A 24,761-nucleotide genomic window follows, 5' to 3' on the forward strand; every position below is an offset into this window, starting at 1 on the left:
TAAGTTTTCCTAGATTTTTATAATTACTGAATTAATTTTATACATTTGAAGAGAGACGAAATGTGTAAGAGTTCTATAAAAATAAAGTAGGGGATAGGGGTGAGTATAAGATTAAGCGTATAAGCATATATTGGGGTAGAGGGTAAGGGGGGGATAAAAAAAGGAAGGTAAGGGTAGGGTTTACATGACTATCTTGTCTGATAATATATTCATCAAAATAAATTTTGGAGCGTTATTTGATATAAATATAAATCAACTGGTCACACGGCATTTTAGTTTCCCATATAAGTACTCTAATTTTTTAAATATTTTATGGAATTTTAACTTATTTATATGAAAATTAAAATTGCATATCAACGGCTGATCTGCATAGAAAAACACAACTTGGCATTCTAGAATAAATCAAAAGATTTTATTATTTTAAAATATTTACATTGTGATCAATGACATATGTTTATAGAATAAGTTTATATAAGGAAAATAATAAGTTAAATTTGAATTTTTAATATAAAATAAAATAAATAAATGCAGAAATATAAATAGTGAAGAGGTCATTCGAAATTGGTTGTTATTTAATAAAATGTGATAAAAGTATGAATTTAATAAATCTGCCTATTGCAACATACCACTTTTTAAAATTCAAAACTACTTCTTGTTGTGTTAGTCAACTACTTGTCATTGCTTGAATATCCAGATTCAATCTTTATCGTATTACGTAAATAATCTTATTAGTTGTGCCTCTCTTAGTTTTATCGAACTTTTTCGTATATTTGAATATTAATATGCGCTTGTTAACCATTATTTAATTTTGTTCAAAATTTAAATTTATCAGCCCATAACTTTTATCTTGAAAAACGTGTTACAACGTTTAGAATTAACGTAAACTTGAGATTGAACAGTTAGGTTTTAGCTAGCACGATGGTTTATTATTATAGTTAAATATATCATATTTAGTTTTCTGCATATTTTACAAATATCACGTTTTTTTAGAATTATACACCAATAATTCATAGCATATCGTCGCCTGAGAATTATATTATTCAATCACCATTTTTTCCAATTTTACAGGAGATCAATTATAAAAATTCTTTATCTGTGTTTTAATTATTAGATATGTTTTCCTATTTTTTTTAAGTTTAGGATGTTATATTTAATAGTTTCTCATTACTTAATTTTAGTAGCGTTACTAGGAGGGGGGGGGGGTGCAGGGCTCTAGTCCCCTGAAATATTTGAAGAGACCCCTCAAAATTTGGATTTTTTTTGTATAACTTAAAAAAAAGTAAGTTACTAAAAAAGAAAAAAGTAACTTTAGATAATAGCTAAAAAATGTAATTATTTTAGGTAATGTTAGCAAAAAATAAATAAAGGTAATTTTGAAAATAATTATAAAATTTTTTTTGAGATATATTTCTCAAAAAATGTTTTTTTATTATTCTAAAACTTGAGATAGAAAAAATACCAAATTTTATTTTTATTATCTAAGAAATATTATTTTATCTCCAAACAACTCATCTTTAAATTTAAAAAATATTATCAATGATAATAATTATTAATGTAAACAAGACAACATACTAATTTTTTTTACAATTTGAAATATAATATTTGAATGAAGTGGATAAAAAATTAATATATTCTTTAAATAATGATAAAAAATAATTTTATAAAACCATATAATCAGTTAAAATAACTCTTAATTCTATTTACGTAATGAAAGTGATTTAAAAAATAATATGCTGTTATGGCTTGACTATTTTTTTTAAATGGAATAATTTAATTTAATAATAAGAAGAAATAGGGAGATAGAATTCATATATCTATAATTAATTTTATATGTTAAAGGTTTTAGACTTTTTGATATAAATAGATTAATATGTTTTCAAATAATAGATCTATCAAAAAAAATATATGATTTTTGATAAAAAGTCGAGATTAATCTAATTCTCAGGCGACGGTATGTTATATATTATCAAATTATTGTTTTCATCATATATTTGTTATTATCATATTTTTGCTCGTGCATATAAATTTGCTATATCGGCTTATATTGTTGTAGTTAGACAGGATATTATTGATAAAATAAATTTCATAATTTGTTTCGCGAGTTACCTGTGAGTCGTTCTCCCAGCATTGTTACCTCCATTATAAAGAAGTCAATAGTTCCTTCTCACTTCAATATATTTACAAATTTTTAGGTTGTAGTAATTTATTTTCTGAGGGGGGGGGGTTGGTCAGTGGGTAGCCCATTGCAATTTCTCCAATGTTAACCTCCATTCGGTCGTGGAATTAAAGTATTTTTAATTTTTAGCCTACCCAGGCCTTAATAAATTTATTAAGCCCGGCCCAGGTCCGTATTAAAAAAATTTTTAGGCACAAGCCCGGCTCATATCCAATATAAATTTCTCAAGCCCGACCCAAGCTGATTTTTAGTTTCAAAAAAATCAAGTCCGGTCTAAAACCATTTTCAAAAGATTTAATTTATTAAATGCATTTATGCATTTATGCAATCATTTAGTTTACAATACTGAAATTTAAATTACTAGAAGAAAAGGATGAGCATATTTCTTAAAGTTAGCAGCTGTATTAAATAAGCTAAATTTAAATTTAATAATTTTAAACTCAAGCCCAGCATAAAATTATTATAAAAAAAATAAAAACCCAGCCAATGCCAGATAGAAAATATGATGGTCCATATCGGCCCAGCCTAGACCATGCAGGTCTCTGAGCTTGCTAAGTATCCATATATTTGAATTAAGTTTATCATCATTTTAATTTTTTATATTATATATTTTTTAAAAATTATTTTTATATTCTTCCTAGTCTCCTTTTTATTCTATTAATATAGAATTTATGATTTAATACTTTTTTTATTTTATTGGTAATCTTTTATTGTATCTAATTTTAAGTATCATTGAGATATCAATCAGAAGATACCATCTTTTTCCCCCGTCTGCCACCTTGATGGAAACCCAAGGTTATTGTCGTATTATTATTTAAAATTATTTATTTTTAAAAATTATTTTATTTAATATTTAACAAATTTTTAAATAGTCGCTTTTTTATATATCACGTGTAGCTCGTGATCAAGTATAAAGGGGTTAGATTTTATAATTATTATGACTTTTATGATTTTTTTGAAATATATTTAGTCAATAAAATTTTGAGTTGTAAATTTATTAATTTTAGTTTTAAAGTTAATTGTTAGAGTTAAAAAATAACGTTGTATTGGTAGGTTTTTTTTATAGTGTATAATTATCATAGTTATAAGCTAGAAACAGAAAATTTTATTATCAGAAAATATTTACATTGTGATATTTCTATATAAAAAGTTTAAGTTTATAGAAGGAAAATTATAGGTTAAATTTTAATGTTCTAATATAATATAAAATAAGTAAAAGTAGAAATATAAATCACGTAAAGGTCATTCAATATTACTTAATAAAATATGATTAAAAGTAAAAATTAAATCATTTGACTCCTGCAACAATCTATAAAAGTTCCCATGGTTGAAGTTCAGAAACAAAAAAATAAAAGGTTACGATTCGACTATGGATAAACTGATTAAATTTTAAAAGTTAGTTCTTGGTTTTAAGAAAAATACATAAAGTTTTTGGGTTTTAAATTTTTAAAATATTTATTTGAAATTTGTTTTAAATAAAAAGATAAAAAGATCGTAAAATGGTAAATTAATTCTATTGAATTTAAAAAATATATATTAGATACTATCATATTATTATAGTTATTTAAGATTTATCAGTAAAAATATGATTATAACTTGTAAATAATATGTTTCTTAGCTATTCAATATTTAATTAAAATAAGATTTGATGTCTGTAAATATCAGTCCGGTCCCGGTCTAAGACCGATAGGACCGGACCGTTGACCTTCACTAGTGGTGAGTAAATAACGATGAATTACAAAGCATGAGAGATCAAAGTTTTATAAAAAAAATTAAAATACAATATAGGTATGGGGTAGAGTAGGTAAATTAAAAAAAATAATATATCGCCATAATATAAATGAGTGTCTATCAATAGCTTATTTATTGAACAGGAACAATGATAAATAATTCTCAAGTTATTTTTATAAGATAGGATAAAATAAAATATCACTCGGAGACGAAATGGCAAACTTAAAAAAAATTGAATCCTTATGAATAGATTTAGAATAACTTAAATAATATAAGTATCGTAATATGTTATGTGATAAATGTGAAATCCTATTTAAATAATAAAAATAGAAAACCCCGTATCTAATGTTGTTAAACGGCTAAGTCGAGTCGACTTAGGCTAAAATCTAGTCAAGTTTTGAGTCGCAAAACTCATTTCAATTTGAGCGGCTCAATGAGCCGCATGAGTCGGCTCGATGAGTCAGCTTTAAGTAAACAACTTTAACGAGTATAATATATAGAGGGACTCTGAAGCCGACTCATCGAGCCGACTCTGAAGCCGATTCATCGAGTCGACTCATGCGGCTCATTAAGCATTAATTTGAAATGAGTTTTGCGACTCCGACTTGAGTTCGGAGTCGTAAAAACTCGACTATTTAACAACACTACCCGTATCGTCCTTTTTATTGAGTTATACAAAAAAATTAGCAGGAATATAAAGGAGTATTGTTAAAAAAGGTAAGATACTTAAGAATAGATATATACTTTTAATTAAATAAAAAAATTATTGTAATATATATATCTTTTTTTAGAATAGATATAAATCCAATATAATATTATTTAAATAATAAAAATAATATATTATGTATATATTTGTGAGTTATACAAAATAATCAGTAGGGATAATAAAGCATTGTTTGACCCGACAAAATGACAAGCTTTAAAAAATGTAGGATTTTTTAGAGTAGATATATAAATTTATTTAAATAATAAAAATAATGTAATATGTAATTTTTCTGTGAGTTATGCAAAATATTCATCAGAGATAAAAGGGCATATTGTTTGGCCCGACAAAATTTAAAATAGATATATAAATTTATTTAAAATTATAAAAAAATATCATACTAAGTATTGTTTTTTATATTCGCATAAACCGGGATTAATCGGATATAACTCACGATACACCAAATTGGTTGTAGTTCTTGTTTTATCATTGTTCATAATCTTTAGTTTATGAGGAGAACAAAACTTCAATAGCTGTCCATGTGAAAAAATAGGATGAGGTGAATAGATACCAACTTTGTTCAACGTTTGTCCCTGAGCTTTAGTAGTTCATGACAAAAGCAGGTGTCACGGGAAATCGCGCTTAAAGGAAAATGGTAAGCCAGAATCAGTAGGAATTAAACTTATTCTAGGAATGAAAACTTTAATGCTGAGAAAGATACCAGAAACAAATTCCGCCTCAATTATATTTGGTCGCAAAGAGGTTATTATCAATTTAGTCCAATTGCTCAAACTACAAGCAGAATTTAAATTACGCATTAAAATTATAGGTACACCGACTTTAGGTGAAAGTTTGTGAGGGTAATCCTGTTAAAGAGTTAAAAATTCAGTGGGATAAAAAGTCGCTTTTTCCTCGGTTATCTTTCATCAGCACATGTATACACAAATCTAGTGTTGTTAAACGGCTCGTTTTGAGCCGATTTCTAAAAACGGCTAACTCAATATTTCATCCAGAAAAATATTGCATAAGCCTCGAGATTGATAATATATGTTTAGACCTTTGTTCCTTCTATGAGTAAAATCTTCAGGCTTGCGTAATATTTTCTGGAAGAAATATTGAGTTAGCCGTTTTTAAAAATCGGCTCAAAACGAGCCATTTAACACCACTATATAAATCCCCAGGAAATGTGTTAATCAATTGAATATTTACGGAATTGACATTTATGTTTTTAGGGGCAAGGATGTCATTTTGAGCAAATAATGCAAGGTTAAGGAAGTATTGTTTTTGTCTATATCGTAAACAAAAGCAATAGGATCCAGAAGTTGTTTCAATATAATGTAATTTACTTGCACCTATAATTAAAATTTCATATGACTCATATTGAATTTACATTAATACTGTTGATTGAATTTAGTAGAATGATTTGAAAAAAATAATCATTTTTTGATATCTAAAATACATATATATAATTTATATCAATGCAATATAATTTAATTCCAATCTGCAAAATATTGTAATTAAAATTATATTATTTTTCATTTACTTGAATACTATTGAGTTTAATTTAGGATAGAATGATTTGAAGAATTTATTTTTATTTTTTGATATCTAAAATACATATATAATTTGTTTCAATATAATAATTTACTCGCATACTTAATTAAATTCATATGAGCCATTAGAATTGAGTTTACTTGAATACTTTGAATTTATATAGAATGATTTGAGATTTTTATTTTTATATTATTTATTTTATGAATTGATAAATAATAAATAAATAAATACGTAACAATGACATGTCGTATCAATGCAATGTCATAGCGATGACATGACATCACAAATGACATAGCGAGGACATTGGAAATTGAAAATTATGATAGTATGTAATAAAATAGTTAATTTCTTTTAAAATATATTTGTTTTTATTGTGATTATTTAAAATTTATTTTATCAAGTGTTTTATATTTTAATATAAAATATAAATTAATGTCTTATAAATTTATATATTTTATAAATAATTAAATTTTATTTATATATAAAAGTTTTTATATTTTATTTAATGTCTTATAAATTTATATATTTTATAAATAATTAAATTTTATTTATATATAAAAGTTTTTATATTTTAAATTAATAAGAATACAGCATTAAATATTTGAAATTATTATTTTATAGTTACTTAATTAGATATTTATATTATAGTCATCCAACGCTTAGATCAACCCCCAATCCTCAACTAGCAAGATTATATTTTATAATTAAATTACCTATACTAAAGATATAATAAAAATATGATTTTTCTTGCATTAAATATCATTAAAAAGGTAAAAATATAAATAATTAATATAAATAAAAATTTAAAAAAATATATAACTTGAAAACATAATAGGATAGTACATAAAATATAATGGTAAGTAATATCCGTAAAAACCTCTATAAGCAAGCGAAACGGCTAATTTTTTTGAGAATTTGAAAATGAATATTTTTTAAACTCTGCAAAATTAGAGAAACATCGGCGTGTTCAGCGTCTACATGGCAGAAAATTTGATGGAGGCAACCCCCATCCCAAATCTACCCCTACCCCCCTAAAAAAATTTCGCGGCCTTCGGCCGCGATATTTGCCTTAATCAAGAAAATCTTATATTAAGTCACTATTTATACCCTTACAAACATTCAGACCTGCTTTGGAAAAAAAAATTTACAAACTGATAACTATTGTTACTATCCGTTTTCAATTAACTTATATTTAAGTAGGTAGTGCAATCTTTTCATAATTTGATTGATAATCAATTTATTTTCATAAAAATTAATATAATAGTATTAAATGAGATAACATATTTACATTACTATAAAAAAATATCAAAAATTTAGTAAAAAAATATAAGATGAGTAATTTTAAAGAGGTATAGCTTGATTCTATAATTACTAATACCTTTATATTAAGTAAAAAAAACAAAATGAGTAATTTTAAAGAGGTATAGCTTGATTCTATAAATACTAATGCCTTTATATTAATTAAAAACATTCATATAGATATAACTATTATATAAAAAAAATTTTTATGTAAATATAACTTTTATATAAAATATTAGAATAAAGAATATAGTATATTTTGCACAAGAATTATAAAAACATTTATGTAAATATAACTATTATATAAAATATAAAATGAATAGAGTATATTTTGCACTGGAAATATAAATTTTTTTATGTAAATATAACTTTTATATAAAATATGAGAAAAAAATGAATATAGTTGCACTGGAATTATAAAAACATCTATGTAAATATAAGTTTTATATAAAATATTAAAATAAAATGAATATAATATATTTTGCACTGGAATTATAAAAACATTTATGTAAATATAACTATTATAAAATATTTAAATAAAATGAATATACAATTATATTATGCACCGGACTAGAATGATATAAAAAACTATTAAATTAAATTTACATTATTAAAAAGGCGTATATAATTAGCTGTGAAAAAGATATAACTTATTTTATTAATAATTTAGTTAATCTTTTAGACGTAGATGCAAATCGCGTTATAATGTCGTCTATTTTAAATCTTTCAAAAACATCAATTTCGCTGGATATTAGAAGTAAATTTTCTAAAAAGGGGTCAGAAATTTTATTCCGCATTCTAGTTTTATTTATTTTGACTTTGCTCATCACTCTTTCGGCTGAACAAGAAGTAGTTGGTAGAGTCAATAAATATTTATATAATAAATATAAATTAGAATAAGAATTTAATTTATTTAAAAGACGATATGGTAGTATAAATGAATATTTTATCCATTTTTTTGTATTAATTATGTTATCGTTATTGATATCTTCCTCGGTTTCATCGTTTACAATACCTTTAATTATATATAATTTTAAATAAAATATCAATAAATTACTTTCATCAATATATAACCCATCATTCTTTTTTATTTTCAAAAGATCCTTGCAATAAATGATTGCTTGTGAATCCAAATATAAAGATCGAAAATCATTATATTCACGAGCAATATCTTGAGCATTTAATTGGTAAGTATGACAAATTTGAGATATTTGCCACCCTTCTATTCTATCATTGGCTATAATTCCAGCTGGTGTAAAAAGAGATATTTGAGATAAAAAATTTAAACAATCATAATTAAATCTTTCATTTAAATCATTAATGATTGTATCAAGCACAGGGAAAAATATTTCCCTTTTATATCTATAATGCTAAATAATAATTTTAAATCTTTTTTTATTCAACTTGTTTTTTTTTTGTTTAACATAATTATTGAATGCTGTTTGATCAAATTTGAATATTGATTTTATATTATGCAATTCCGTTGTAACATTATTCTTTTTCAAATAACTGTTAGATAAGGAATGCAATTTTAAAAAAATATTATCCCCATTAGCTACATTTTAAAATTATTTATAGAAATCGTAACTAATTTTAACCTCTTAGTCTTTGTAATTTATTTTTTGTGTGTTGTATTAATTTAGTTACCATAGCCAAATCATTACCAACTGCCTGCATTTCAATACAAGCCTCATGTGTGCATTTCAATATTTCTTTCAAAATAAATAGACTTAATATGAAATCTTCATCCTTAATTCTTGTTAATAATCCATCGGCAATAGAAGAGGTGCTTGGGTCATTAGAATCTTTTAATTCATTTAATGATGCTATAATATGTTCATAAACATCTAAAAAAATTTCTACAGCTTTATAAGATGATGACCAATTTCTAAAAAAAGATAAGTTACATTAAAAATATTATATTTACCTTGTTGTATTTTTTATTCTTTTAAGAGATTTTTTAGACTTTGTCATTTGATATTTAACAAACACTCCTTGACGTCTTACCCCATTCATGAAATTATATAACTCATCCAATATTCCCATTACCTTTTTCATTTCTATTTTGCATCCACAAACATGAGCAACTACTAAATTGAGCCTATGTGCATGGCACCAAATATATATGGCTTTTGGAGCCTCTTTCAATATTAAAGCCTGCATTCCTTTGTATACTCCTCTCATATTCCCTGCACCATCCATACTTTGCCCAACCATATAATCAAGAGGAAGACCAAGATCTTTGAACTTAGAAAAAACATGTTTCTTTATATTTTCCCCGGTGGTTTCTGATGTTGTAAAAACATGGATGATCCTTTCTACAGGATGTGGATGCGGATCATCTTCTATATATCTTACAAGTAAAGCAATGCATTCTTTTTTAGACACATCATATGTTCCATCTAATATGATGCTATAGGCACAATTCTCTTTAATTTTTTGAATAATACATTTTATTATTTTTATCTTAATGACTTCAATAATTTTTTTCACATGGCCATATGACAATAAATTTATATAAGGTCTTGAAATTTTATCTGATTTTTTTCTCCTCAATTTTTCGTTGTTATCAATGTATGCCCGTAAAGTTGGAACCGTTTTTGCCATTAATTTTATGAGGCACATAAAATTACCTTCATTCGAATTAGTGCCCCAAAAGGCTATGTTACATTTTATAAGGTATATAATGGCATCAATAATATTATGAACTATATTACGATTTTCCATTATTATATCAAGCCTATTTGATAGAAAATGATCTTGAATACGCTTATTTGCAAGCCAAGTCATGTTGGTGTATTCACAATCCTTATGAATAGAAGATGACTCATGTCTCTCTAAGTCACGCTTAAAATTTTTCCAATTATTTACTCCAAGTTGAGTCCAAAAAGTATTGGATTTAGGGCCACCAAACATAAGACAATAAAGACAAAAGACTTTGTCTAAAGTGGTGCTATAGGATAACCAATTTCTTGGTTTGAGGGAACCATCAATATTAACCTTTTTATAATAGGATATATTCATGCTCCTATTTAAAAGTAGAAATAATGGATGCGTAAAAATTAATAAAAATTAAATTTTTTAAAAACCTTTTGTGAGTAACAGGATATTGAAATATATTTGAACATGGCTGACATGGGCCTATGGAAATTATGAAATTAATCAAGATATTTGTCATTCTAAAGAATATGAAATGAAAAGGGTCATTAGGCTCCTTTTTTTTATATAATTGAATAATATTTGGGCCTTTAATGTTTGAAATATTTTGGCTTGCATTGGGATTGATAATTGGATGAAAAAAAGATATAATTGGGGAATTTTCAATAACTTTGTGTGTTTGCTAATTATTATTAAAGAGTGTATAGTTTTATTTAAATTAAATACCTCATCATTCAAAATCAGCAGATCACTGGAACTGGGCATTGTATGAGAAGATAATATAATTTGGGAATCTTCAGTAAAAGATTTGTGCTAATTATTAAATAAAGAATAATTAAAATTTGTTTATTCATGAAAATATCTGAATATCCTCATTTATTCCCTTCAAAATTATAAAAGAAATCTTATTTAAATTAAGTACCTCATTATTCAAAATCAGCAGATCACTGGAACTGGGCATTGTATGAGAAGATAATATAATTTGGGAATCTTCAATAAAAGATTCATGCTAATTTTTAAATAAAGAGTGGTTAAAATTTGTTTACTTATGAAAATCTTAATTTTAATAAAAATTTTATTCTTAATTAAGATATAGAAAAGTGGAAAATATTTCATAATTTATTCACTTCAGAATTATCAAACAAATCTTATTTAAATTAAGTACCTCATCATTCAAAATCACCAGATCACTGGAACTGGGCATTGTATGAGATAATATAATTTGGGAATCTTCAGTAAAAGATTTGTGCTACTTATTAAATAAAGAATAATTAAAATTTGTTTATTCATGAAAATATCTGAATATCCTCATTTATTCCCTTCAAAATTATAAAAGAAATCTAATTTAAATTAAGTACCTCATTATTCAAAATCAGCAGATCACTGGAACTGGGCATTGTATGAGAAGATAATATAATTTGGGAATCTTCAATAAAAGATTCATGCTAATTATTAAATAAAGAGTGGTTAAAATTTGTTTACTTATGAAAATCTTAATTTTAATAAAAATTTTATTCTTAATTAAGATATAGAAAAGTGGAAAATATTTCATAATTTATTCACTTCAGAATTATCAAACAAATCTTATTTAAATTAAGTACCTCATCATTCAAAATCACCAGATCACTGGAACTGGGCATTGTATGAGATAATATAATTTGGGAATCTTCAGTAAAAGATTTGAGCTAATTATTAAATAAAGATTAATTAAAATTTGTTCATGAAAATATCTGAATATCCTCATTTATTCCCTTCAAAATTATAAAACAAATCTTATTTAAATTAAGTACCTCATTATTCAAAATCAGCAGATCACTGGAACTGGGCATTGTATGAGATAATATAATTTGGGAATCTTCAATAAAAGATTTGTGCTAATTATTAAATAAAGAGTAGTGAAAATTTTAGGCAAATGACTTATTTTATTCTTAATTATAATATATAAATTTTTTTTTAACAAAAGTTGAAATATTTAAATATTCTTATAATTTATTTCCTTCAAAATTGATAAAGGGCATAATAAAAATGTACCTATATATTAAAAATCTTATCTTTAATAAAAATTAAAAGTATTATGCTCAAATTATAGATGAAGAATTGGTTTCTACTAATTCACAAAATTTAAGGTTATTTTTACTTATATTTATTGTCATGAATTAAAATAATATATATAAAAAATTACTTTTTGGAAGTAAGATGTTATTGATTTTTTTTGTAACTTGGTTTCAACCCCATTTGTGATATTGAATGGAATATCTTTATTTAAGGATACCCAATTATTATCCTTTTTGATAGCTATCTTTGTAAATTTGATATCAGATAACTTGACATGAGGATGTTTATGTTTATAATGGTTATTTATTTTGTCACTTCTTATTTTAGAAGTTTTACAATTAATATAGTCACATTTGACTTTATATATTGTTTTGTTACTTGGCATCTAGAATAAAAATGAAATAAATATTTAGATAATATTTTTTTACTCACTGATGGCCATCAAGAATGATGGAGAATCATAATTTTATCCTTTATTTGACGGTGGATGGCTGAATCTTAAAATTCTCCTATCTTATGAGGTGTGATTCAGAAATTAAATTTATATTTGTTTAAATGAGGGTGTAATTTTAAAATTTTCCAGTGGTTTTACAAAATATATTAAAGAAATATATATTTAGATATTTTAATATATGTGCACAATAAATTTTTATTCATTTGTATTATATTTTTAATCTAAAAAATATATTAAAATCTTTTAAAATAAATTCTTATTCATTTGTATTTGTAATTTATAATCAAAAAAATATATTCTAGACCCTTATTGTTTTTAAATTAAAATTCATAAATATACACTCTATTAACATATTTTATAAAAATAATGAAAAATTTACTGATTCAATCATCATCATATAAAGGAAATTTATTATGCACCCATCATTGAATAAAGAAGAAAATTCTGATTACCAGTCATTCATAATGGACTATCAGCTATTAACTTATATTTTTGATAATGTTTTCTTAAAAGATTCCTATTATATTATATGTAAGCTTAATGCATGGTCACAAAAAATATAATATTTTTTGTTATTTATGCCAAAACAATCATGGATCAATATTTCCTCCATTATACACTTCACAATTGATTTCTTTATTTCTTAGTGTCCAACAATTTTTAGAAATGTATGATGCTTTGAAATCATAGTTTCTTTAAATTAACAATCCTAATAAATTTTGCAAATAATTGAAAACAGGCATATTTGTGATTTGCCCATTCATTTATCTTCAAATAAAGTCTGAGAAATGATATATTTTAATCATTGAAATTAGAGACCTTCACTGGCATTGATTTCTTCATCCAGCCTAGGTCATAAGTAAAAATAATTTTCAGGCCCAGTTCATGTTTAATGGAAATCCAAACCCAAACCACATCATAGGTTTCAAAGATTATTCCCAAGCCATATCCAAAAATTTAATTTATTGTTAACAAAAATAAACAATATTTCAGTATATGGAATCACTTTGTCAATTCATTTAATTGAAATCTTTTCTTAAATCAATAATCAAATGAGAGGAATAGATTATCTGTTCATTCTCCCAAGATTTCTATAAATATTTAGAAAAAAGGCCAAATATATTATGGAAAATTTGATGTTATATAAAATTTATCTAATAATGAAATAAAAAATTTATCAATTCTTTTAACAAATTTTTTATCACACAATGGTTTTCACCTCTCACTTATAATTTTGTATATAATTTACACTTACCTCAAAGAATCATTTATCATAAATAGAAATCAATTATGGGTCCAACCTGATTGCCTCACAAAAATGTGGTAATATTTACCCCATTGAAAATGATTATTTAAAAAATTATTAGCAAAAATAATTGCCATGGTTCAAAACCCAGATAACTTATTAAGTATACATATTAAGATTAAATAAAAATAGCTTCATTCTTTATTATATTTATTTATCTATCATCAAATTAAGGAAAATGCAATTATATGCTTAAAAAATTACCTTTTTAAAATCCAAAAATGTTTCTTTATATTGTTAATTGAGTAGGATTATCTTATCATAAAAGGGATTCTTTATTCAAAAGGTCCTTATTATAAAAAAATATATATTGATAATTTAAAATTGATACTGTGAAAATCTAAATCCCATTATGTAAATGAATTTTCTAAAAATTTAAAAAAATAAATATAGTGTATAATATTTATAAATTGACAGATATCTTTTCTTTAATTGACATTTTTCAGAAAATCAACGATAATCATATCGATTATTGGATTTAAAAATATCATAATACAAGTCAAAAATTACCCTCCAAAAATCAATACCTACCCCCCAAAAACAAATGCCTACCCCCCAAAAATCAATATCTACCCCCCAAAATTAATACCTACCCCCCAAAATGCCAATATTTTTTGGAGGCATTTGTCTCCTACCCCCCCCCGGCCATGTAGACACTGGGCGTGTTAAATATTTAAAAATTATATAATTCTTACTTATTATTCATATTATGTTATGATATGTTTTTTTCTTTTATTATTTATTTGTATTATATTTTTAATATTCAAAACAATGCTGAGAACCAGAGTCAACATTTTACTGAACCCAAACCCGAACTCTTTTTTTAAATAGATCAGGGTTCAATAACTTTCTTTTTAAATATTGTTTATTTATTTAAAAAATATATATTAATAATGAAATATATGTAAAACTATATTAAAACTAAATATAAAAAAATATACAAATTATTTAAAACATACATTTTTTATTTTCAAATTAGGAACATTTTTTTTTGAAAATGATTTTATGCATTCTTTTTATTTTATTGTATTTTTTTAGTACTCCATTTTACCGTCATATTTTGTAATTTTTTAAATGATAGATATTACAGTCTAATATATATTTAGCGTTAAAAGCAATAATATAATGTAATATAAAACTACAAATCGATATCAATAGCTATAATGAGATGACAACTACCAAAAACCCAACAATAAGACTTGCAATCATAACTATCATTAAAAATTAATCACTACCATACCCACTATGTTCAAATTAACAAAAAAAGAGATGTGGAAAGTTTAGGTCAAGATAAAATATTAATATTAAAAATCGTATAACATGTCATATACTCTAATTATGTATTATCATTATTGCTTAATTGATAGATTGGGTTGCATAGTTAAAACTGAGAAGAATTAAAAGCATAGTCAAATTGATGATATTGAGAAGTTATAAATCCTTCTAGTAAGTAATTGTCACTTAATATTTTATACTTGACAATGTAAATAAAATTTTATCTATTTTATACACAGTTAAAAGATTTTGCTATTAGAAAGCTTAAAACAATAGGTTGATAAGGGGAAGGGCAAGTGTTTATATACTCTAAAAAATTTGTAGAAACCTCTGAAAGTTATATTTTTTTTTTAAAAATGCCTTATTAAAAGAGGGGTTATTTCGAAATTGTAAGCTAAAAAAGATTTCATTCCCATCAGATAGAAAAGGTTAATGACTAGTGGTGTTAAAAAGCCTGATTTGGGTCGATTTTTTAAAACGGCCCGATTAAGGTTATATAACCAAAATCATATTGTGGATTTTGCTCACAGATAGCAGAAAGGTTTGGGTTTCTTGCTAAATATTGGGGCTTACACAATATTATTTTGGCTAAAATCTTAATCGGGCTGTTTTTTAAAATTTGACTCAAATGGGGCATTTTAACACTACTAGTGACGCCACTGCTATACATATGATAGATTAATGTTCGAAATTAAATAATTTTCTATATCGTAATTAATACAAATGTATTCTAAAAAAACAATACAGACAATTTTTTTTGTTTTATTAATTGCATACATTAAGAATAAGATTTTTGCTAAAATAATATTATGTAAGCATCATGATTTGTCAAATAGATGTTCAAGCATTTCTGCTAGCTATGTGCAAAATCTTTAACAGGCTGTTTTGAAAAATCGACCCACATTGGGCTTTTTAACAACACTATGCATGGTATTCAAAAATTGACATGAACAAATATCACGTGGGATGATATCTAACAGGTCATGAGACAGGTGTGGGATGAAATCTAACAGGTCATGAGACAGGTATTGCGTTAGTTTAGATATCAAATTCGGGTTAGTAGGTAAAATTATAAAATTGAAAATGTATAAATATTCAATTTATTATAACATTTTATCTCATATCCATTTGTTTGATATTAAAATATAGACATAACGAGACCTCATCAAAATATTTGCTATCCTTTTAGAATTCAATTATAATGTGGATTTTACATTTATCGAATATTTTCCTTTATTTTAAATTTGTTATGAGATGATATATTTTTAAATAATAGCAAATTTAAAAATCATAAAATTGTGTTTTTCTATTAGGTTAACCTATTAATATGATTATGTTATGACATAACTATAAATTTATCTCATGCCTCTAATGCCTTACAAACTAAGTTTGAGCAATTAAAATTATTACAATGAAAAATATTTTTCTGAAAGTATAACCAACTGATTATTAGATCTGCTTTATATCAATCAAATAGCAATTGATTATAATACAAATATTGAGTTAAATTATATTTAATTTACCATTAAATTTTTCTCTTCATAATATCAATTTTAGGTGTAGCTAAGGCAGAAACTTTTACTAAATTGCAGAAGTTGAATTTCATATTTTGCTAATTTTGATTTGAAGAAAGGGATATGAGGTTAAATGGGGGATTCCATGTCACACCTCACATCTGTTCCTTTTCAATTGTGATAGAAATTTTTAGTTACCAGATATATTGTGAGCTCTTTATGCCCCCCCCCCCACACCTACTAAATTTTTCCTGATTTTTTGCCCCCTTTCCAATTTGAGGAAAACTGAGCTCTCCTAACAAAATTTTTTTTCAAAAGTCCTTAATACGATTATCTTTTTCTTTATTATTGTTATAAAATTTTTTTTATAAAGATAGGAATCTTTTTTATATTTTTCCATAGCCACTCAGAAGACAGAGAAGCAAATTTTTTATTTTTTAATATTTTTATTAACATTTTAATAAAAAATTGGTTATTAGCATGTAGTGATGATAAATATCTCAACTTTTAATATTCATGCCAACTAAAAAGGCTATATACCAAATTTTTAAGTAAAACCTATCACCTTAGTTTCAATAAATTAAAGGATAGCTAAATCTTGAAAAAATAATACTCCTGCCTCAAGATGACTTTTAGAATTAGAATTACACCAATTTAATTATACTACAGATTTGAAATAGTCTAAATTTAACAAACTCTTTTATATGTTCAAATATAAATTTGCAAATAGGTAGGTTGTTAGTTGTTATGATTAATCAATTTACTTGAAAGAAATAATAAATTAAAAAATTCTTTTATCAGGTTATTTTGTCTTATTTTGCCAATAAACCATTTTTTAAAAAAATAATGAACCCCCATTTATAATCCAAACAATTCTAATTAACTCTTTCAGTCCATGATTATTCTACCAGTAACAAATAAACATTAGCTTGGTTGATAATTCTTACCAACCATATTCTAAACATTAACCACAAGTGCACAACTTCTAACTGTACTAAGTGTTATTTGTATTCATTTCTATCTTTAATATATAAATTGCATTTATTAAAAATTCAATTTATAATTTATCTAGAGAGCATATTGCTGCCCCGTTTAATGGATAGATTTGAAAATGAGGGTTGACTGGAATAAATTTTATTGAAATTATTTTTTTTATTTTAGAAATTATTTTTGATTGATATATTATTAATTCAAAGAAAAATGACCTAAGAACCTAGATGTGCAATTTGGTAAAAAGAAAATAAAAAGAATCCACATCAGTATAAAACAATAGGCAATATATTCTTAATGAAAAATTTCCTTAACTCTCCAGATACTTTATCTTGCAAAACTCGTAAGTGTGAAAGGGGCTTTCATCTTATGATTTTGATTATGGTAGATAATCAAGCAAGTTTAGTCAACAATTTTTCAAATTTAATGTTCATAAAAATTAATGGATTCATATCAAAATGGATTTCTTATTCATATATCAAATTTTGTAAAAGGAATCATTATGGATGAATAAAATTCTTTCAAGCACAGCCCAAAGAAATAGAATAAATGAAAGATGGAAATTTTTTTAAATTCATATTTATAAATATGTTTAGATTCGAGGTCTGCAAAGTCTTGCCCAGAACTTAAGCTGGGTAATGTCTGGAAAAAATTTATTTAGGCCAAGCAAAAGCGTTTTTGTATAAATTTGATTAATTCTGATATTTCATATGGGTAATTATGGGGAAACATCAAAATTATTTTTTTAAAAATATTGAATGGTCATCTTATGGTCAGTAGAGAAACAAAAGTTAATAATATAAGATGTAATATTCAAACTAATAGTTTTTAATTCTAATTCTGGTAAAAGGTAAATTTGATATAACTAATAGAACATTAGCATGCCTGCAAATTTTTATTAAAAGTGAAAGGGATCAGTTAAAAATCTAAATATTTTTGCTCATTTGACCTGGAATGACCCAAATTTTTACTTGGGGAAGGGGTGTAGAGTTCCCTACATCAAGGGATAGGAAAGGCAACATTACCTTCATAGCAAATTTTTAAGCTTTTGTAAATATTATTTTAAACTAATAAAAAATTACTTTCCTACATTCCCTCCCAAATGAATACTATCTTTGAAGGTTTATATTTTTAATATATTAAACAGCTTAATTTATTATTTTAAATTACTTATTTTATTAATAGTTATTTTATAACTATTATTTTTCAACATTATTTTACAGTATTTAAAACAATTTAGACCCTATAATGCTATATTATTTTAAACAATCTTAATTAGTTTTTTTAAAAACATTTGATAACATTCATGAAAACTAGTGAAATTCATTTTATTAAGAAATTATAGAATCAAAATAATACCTAAATTTTAATCTGTTTTTTTTCCTCGTAAACAATAAAATTTCGCAAATTTTAGCAAATTTTACGAAAAAAAAGATTGCTCACGAAAACCATTCTAATAATAATAATATTAATATAAAACTAAAAAAATAATATTATAACAGTAAAGCTATTATAATCAATGCCATAAACAATAATTTTTTATTTATTTTTTCATTTTTTTAAAATTTTAATAACATAAATTAATAAAATTAGCGAAGAATATAGATGGTGAAACATTTAGCTGACTAAGCTGCGATAGTCCATTATATTCCTGACTGATAATTTTTATAAAATTATATTTTTTAAAAATAACGAACCATCAAACTATAGTCAACAATGTAAAATTCTCAGTGAATACTTTTTTTTCAAAATCTCTAGCCCTAATATATGTATTTATTTCAGTATTTTAATTGATTTGTAATTAAGCATATTTTTCCCTGATTATTATTTTAATTATATTACTAGTAAAATAAATACCTTATTCATATTAATTTACCTATAAAATAATTTTATTATCTATATACCGTATTAACAATTGCGTATATAATTCCGAAATATTTCGAATTTATAAATGGGATTAAATAGGATATCCGAACAATAATAGTGCTTAAAAATTAAGAATTTTGAAAATAGCAAGCATTTTTATATTTTTAACCATTTGTTTTTAATGTAAATATTGATGGCAAAATTGAACTTTCAGTATGAACTACTCTCATTTTAATATAGGATGAAACAAATAAAATCTTGTCTTCTCTAACCCAGATCACAAAATTATTATTAAATAAATAAATTTTGGAATTTTACATTTATAAATTTTAAAAAAATTCAAATATTAATACTTTTGATTTTTCAGTATTTATATAAAATACGAAATACTTTCTTAATTATTCAAATAAATACAAAAAAAGCATTTGTATTTACTACTATAAATACAATTATTAGCAATATTTCCCAACTATGAATTTCAGCTAACCAAGTTTAGCATATAGTAGATTTATCAGCCATAAAATATATCCATTTTCTTTATAAATATATTTGACATAACAGCTAGTGATCTGCATTGGGCCCAATTTTTCAAGTCCGTCCCGATCAAATATTTTATTTATTTATCCTGAAAAGCTTGCCTTAAGTAAAATAAATTATTTGTACGCCAGGCCCGAATTTATTTAAATGTAGAAAAATTGAATATCTTTATAATTAAAAAAAATAATATTCTACAGATAAAAAATATTGTCGTTGTTTCTTGCAAAGATTTTAAAATATATCAATTTAATTCTCAAAATTGAATTTATATTAAAAAAATTTAAGCCTAGCCCGGTCCTAATTTTTTTAAAAAATACTAAACCCGACTCAAGTCGATTCAATTTTGTTTAAAGAAAAATAGTCGGCTGGGATATGCAGATCTCTAATAAAAACATCTTGAAAATATATTAATTGTCCTTATTAATTTCTTAGGGAGAATATATTATATTCAAATACTATTTATTTGTTATATTATAATTGGTAAATTAGGGATATTTGTATGTTCAAAAAATAATTTTAAAAGTGCATCCTTACCTAATTATAATAAGTTTTTATGCGAAAGGGTTTCAAAGGTTCTAATAAAACCGATATTTTTTGCTAATAAGTTTATACGGTAATTTTTTACCTAACCATGAACAATAATCATTAAGGTTTATATCCCCGAAAATTTTTTATCGATCCAAGACCGGTCTTTTTATTTGTTTAAAAAACACATTTTTTCAACCTAATTTAATTTTTTTTATCATTTTATTAAATATAAGAGTATTATATAAACAGTAAAATTTATCCAATGGTATTGAAGAAGGTGATTTCGTGCTTGTGGGGGGCATATTAAGATTAAGAGTAGATTGTGTTTTTGTTCATTTCATCATTAGAAGTATATATTTTATGTTTTATCAGATGTCTGCTTAAGGTACCTAATTATTTTATTAAGAATAAGGTTAAGTTAATTTGACACTGAATTATTCAGACAGTTTCTTAAGAAAAAATAGAACTATATAAATAATAACCAAAATATTTTAATAATACTGCTTATTTTGATTAATTGCTTAAAAAATAATAAACAATTATTTTGTTACTTGTTGTTGACGATACATTAAATTTGGTACTGCAGTGAACACATTTTCTATGTTTTTTATTGGGACTATAAGTAAAATGTTTCTTGGACAAACTTATGGTTTTCATATTATAAATAAAAATTAACAATCTAAAGTAACTCATCTAGAAAAATATCATAAAATAAAATATGCAAAAAAATTATATTAATTAAATAGTAAAGCAAACTTAAATAATAAAGACCGGTCCGGACCGTAAAAATAAAAAGACCGGTCCGGACCACAGTCCTCAAAAAAGATCGATCCGGCAATCGGTCCGGTCCCGGTCTAAGATCGATAGGACCGGACTGTTGACCTTCACTAATGTTGTCGCTTTCTACTGGAGAGTAGATTTTAAATATATGTATGTAACCAATAAAAGGAGGATAAATAATTTAAAATAATTTCATTCTGAGAGTAAACTGTAGTAATGATCAGATCAAACGATTAAATTTGGAGTAAAATCTTTTCATTATTTATTTTAATTAGTATAATAATCGTTAAATATTTTTTAACATTGATATAATATCAGAATCATTAATTATTTATATTTTATAATATAATATAATGATAAATTTGTGATAATAGAATAGTGAATTTATTTCATATCATAATTAACTTGCATACGTATTCAAATTATCAGGATAAATATCTCCTCCCCATTGTAAACGATTTTATTATGAAATTAAATTATGTATATTACTTCCCAACCCTTCAAGGCGTTTTTTTTAAATAAATAATATAAGACAAACTTTTCATATATACTTATTCTAGGAATTTTTTTTTAACGTGAATATCATATTTTATTTATTATATTTTTGTGAATATAAGGTCTATTTTGCTATCAAATTTTATTAAATAAAAAAATTTTCATACCAAAAACTAAACACGAAATATTTTCAAAAAAAAATTATTATTTTATATTTAAAAAAAATACCTAAAGATATTCTCGTTTAATCTTATACATCATTCACTCCTACGATAAAAATTATTTTTGAAATATGTATCCAAAAATTGGAGAACCAGCACCATTTTTCCAAGGAACAGCCGTGGTGAATGGAAATTTTAAGGAAATAAAATTGACGGATTATAAGGGCAAATACTTAGTCGTATTCTTTTATCCCATGGATTTTACCTTCGTATGTCCCACCGAAATTATAGCTTTTAGTGATAGGGCGGACGAATTCAAAACCGAAAATTGTGAACTTGTTGGTGTTTCGACCGATAGCCACTTTAGTCACTTAGCTTGGTTAGTCATATTTTAGTACATATTAATTATATAAATATATTATTTCTTTTTAAATTCAGGATCTGTCTGTTCATTAAAAAAATAAATTTATGATATTAGATTAAATAGTTATAATATCTTTAAAAAATTAAAATAATTTATTTCTTTTCAGTTTATTCGGGGCACAAATATCTAAAAATATTAAAAAAAAAATTTTTCATTCTAAATTTGTTATTTTGAAAAATTTTGACGGGGATTAAACTCAAGCCCCCTTTACTAGTGACGTCACTTAAATTACAAGGTTACCGGTAATTATTTATATTTTTTTAAAAATTAGTAATTTAAAAAAATGTAATTAATGCCTGCAACTAGGGCTGTGCCGATATTAAATATCGGATCGGCACCGATATTTTTATTGTTCTTAGTTATTTTATGATTGTATATGTAATATCATAATATTAAATTAATGCAATTTATTTGTTGTAATGTTTACAAAAATAGTTAAAAATTTTACACTATTTTTTTTTTATATTATCTGCAACAAGAAAAGGATTTAAAAATATTTAACGAAGTGACATTCAGCTAGTTTATTAAACAGCTCGATTTCGCCAATTTTTAAAAATAGTCGACTCAAGATTTTTACCAAAAATGAACTACAAGATTATTTGGGCAAATGCCCACGCATGGCAGAAAGGTTTGTACTTCTATTGGCGAAATTTCGAAGCTTAGGAAAATATTTTGTCTAAAATCTTGATTACCCCTTTTTAAAAATCAGTCAAATGGAGCTGTTTAACGACACTACACATTTACCCATAAACATTGAAAATATTTTAAATGAGATTAATTTTTGGTGAATAAAAAAAATAAAGGTCTAAAAATTAGAAAATATTGATTTTTATGACATTGGTTCAAAGATATGGTAAACCTTAAAATTATATATACCTTTCACTAGTTTCATGATAATTTCCCGAATTTAAAATTACTCTATTATATATAATATACATCATTTACATCAAGCGCTCATTTAGAAAATTTGTTAAGTCTAAGGAAGTATTATTTTTAAATAAAAGCACCATTAGTCACCAAAAGTTTATTATTAATAAAAGCAAATAAAAATTTATTAGGCTCAAATTTTTATGAAAAATAAGGATACATTTAGATCCTTTGTTTTTCAAATAAAGATCGGGTTTGGCTTGGTACACTTCTATTTTATTTATAATAATGGATAGTATTTTTATTGATGACTTTTTGAAGAACAAAAGTATCTATTTTCATACGATCCATTAGATTTTACCTTTTTTTGACCTATTTTATTACTTATGAATTTAAAATATTTATCTCATTTTTCTCTATCAGGATTAATACTCCTCGCAAACAAGGTGGTCTGGGTCCAATGAAAATACCTTTGCTTGGTGATAAATCCATGAAAATGGCGACAGATTACGGCGTTTTGAAAGGTGACGAAGGAATCGCTTTTAGGTAAAATAAAGAATATTCTTAACTTCTCTCTTTTATTTTTTTTCCAATACACTTTTTAAAATAAATATAGAGGCTTATACCTAATCGATGACAAGCAAAGACTGAGACAAATAACCATAAACGACTTGTCAGTCGGTCGATCGGTTGATGAAACTTTGAGATTGGTCAAAGCATTTCAATTTACGGACAAATATGGAGAAGGTTAGTCATAAAATTCTTTAAAACACGCTATAAATTATATGGTCGATTTTCGAATATATAAAACCGCAAAATAGAATTCGGGCTCTTCTTAACGCGCGTATTGAATGAAATCCGTTAAGCAAGGCGCGAGTTAATTAATTTTTTTCAGCTTTCTTCATTAGCTTATAAGTTCAAAGAAAAATCTCGAGTGTGAGGCGATATTTGGCCACAAAAACTAAAAGAATCAGCAAAAAATACAAACCCAACTATAAAACTATCATGATAAAGGCTATATATTATTATTATTTTTAACCCGTGAATAATATAAGATGTTTATCAAACAATTAAAACCATTTTTTCTTTTATATAAAAACACAGTATGTCCAGCGAACTGGAAACCAGGAGACAAGTCTATAAAGCCAAACGTTGATAAGAGCAAAGAATTTTTTGAAGCTACCAACAAATAAATAAATGGAAAAATGGATACTTATATTATACACTAATTTCACTAAATTATTTAGCAAATTCATTAATTTTTAAAATAGGATAGGTATCAAACTATAAATAAAAATCACTAAAGAAAATTATAAACTCATTTGTTATTAGGCTAATAAAAATCGATTTTGTCTTGTTACGCTTATTTATTCAGCTTTACTAAGAAG

General features: G+C 24.6%; 2 protein-coding genes across 5 annotated transcripts; one reads left to right on the plus strand and one right to left on the minus strand.

Moving 5' to 3' along the window:
• Positions 1-7,996: 7,996 nt before the first annotated feature.
• LOC135927815 (zinc finger MYM-type protein 1-like) lies at positions 7,997-14,375 on the minus strand. Of its 4 annotated transcripts, none has more exons than XM_065464011.1 (16): positions 14,268-14,375; positions 14,141-14,225; positions 12,605-12,689; positions 12,304-12,561; positions 11,912-11,995; positions 11,723-11,806; positions 11,480-11,566; positions 11,287-11,370; positions 11,044-11,130; positions 10,848-10,934; positions 10,553-10,803; positions 9,391-10,491; positions 9,062-9,351; positions 8,868-9,018; positions 8,521-8,825; positions 7,997-8,478 (listed from the first exon to the last, which is right to left on the minus strand). In XM_065464011.1, exons 4-16 carry the CDS (start codon positions 12,559-12,561, stop codon positions 8,114-8,116), a joined length of 3,234 nt encoding a protein of 1,077 aa, XP_065320083.1. In that variant the 5' UTR covers positions 12,605-12,689; positions 14,141-14,225; positions 14,268-14,375; the 3' UTR covers positions 7,997-8,113. The 4 variants fall into 4 exon arrangements, with proteins under 4 accessions (XP_065320083.1, XP_065320082.1, XP_065320084.1 ...); XM_065464010.1 differs by having other exon boundaries at positions 12,605-13,721; XM_065464012.1 differs by lacking the exon at positions 12,605-12,689.
• Positions 14,376-16,169: 1,794 nt separating this feature from the next.
• Positions 16,170-24,707, plus strand: LOC135928970 (peroxiredoxin 2-like). The gene is made up of 5 exons (XM_065465430.1): positions 16,170-16,274; positions 22,156-22,461; positions 23,797-23,919; positions 23,990-24,120; positions 24,478-24,707. The coding sequence occupies exons 2-5, from the start codon at positions 22,214-22,216 to the stop codon at positions 24,564-24,566; spliced, it is 591 nt and encodes a 196-aa protein (XP_065321502.1). The 5' UTR covers positions 16,170-16,274; positions 22,156-22,213; the 3' UTR covers positions 24,567-24,707.
• Positions 24,708-24,761: the final 54 nt, after the last annotated feature.

Source organism: Gordionus sp. m RMFG-2023, chromosome 4, assembly GCF_954871325.1.
Source record: "Gordionus sp. m RMFG-2023 chromosome 4, tfGorSpeb1-WG-v2, whole genome shotgun sequence".
In the NCBI taxonomy this organism is placed as follows: domain Eukaryota; kingdom Metazoa; phylum Nematomorpha; class Gordioida; order Chordodea; family Parachordodidae; genus Gordionus; species Gordionus sp. m RMFG-2023.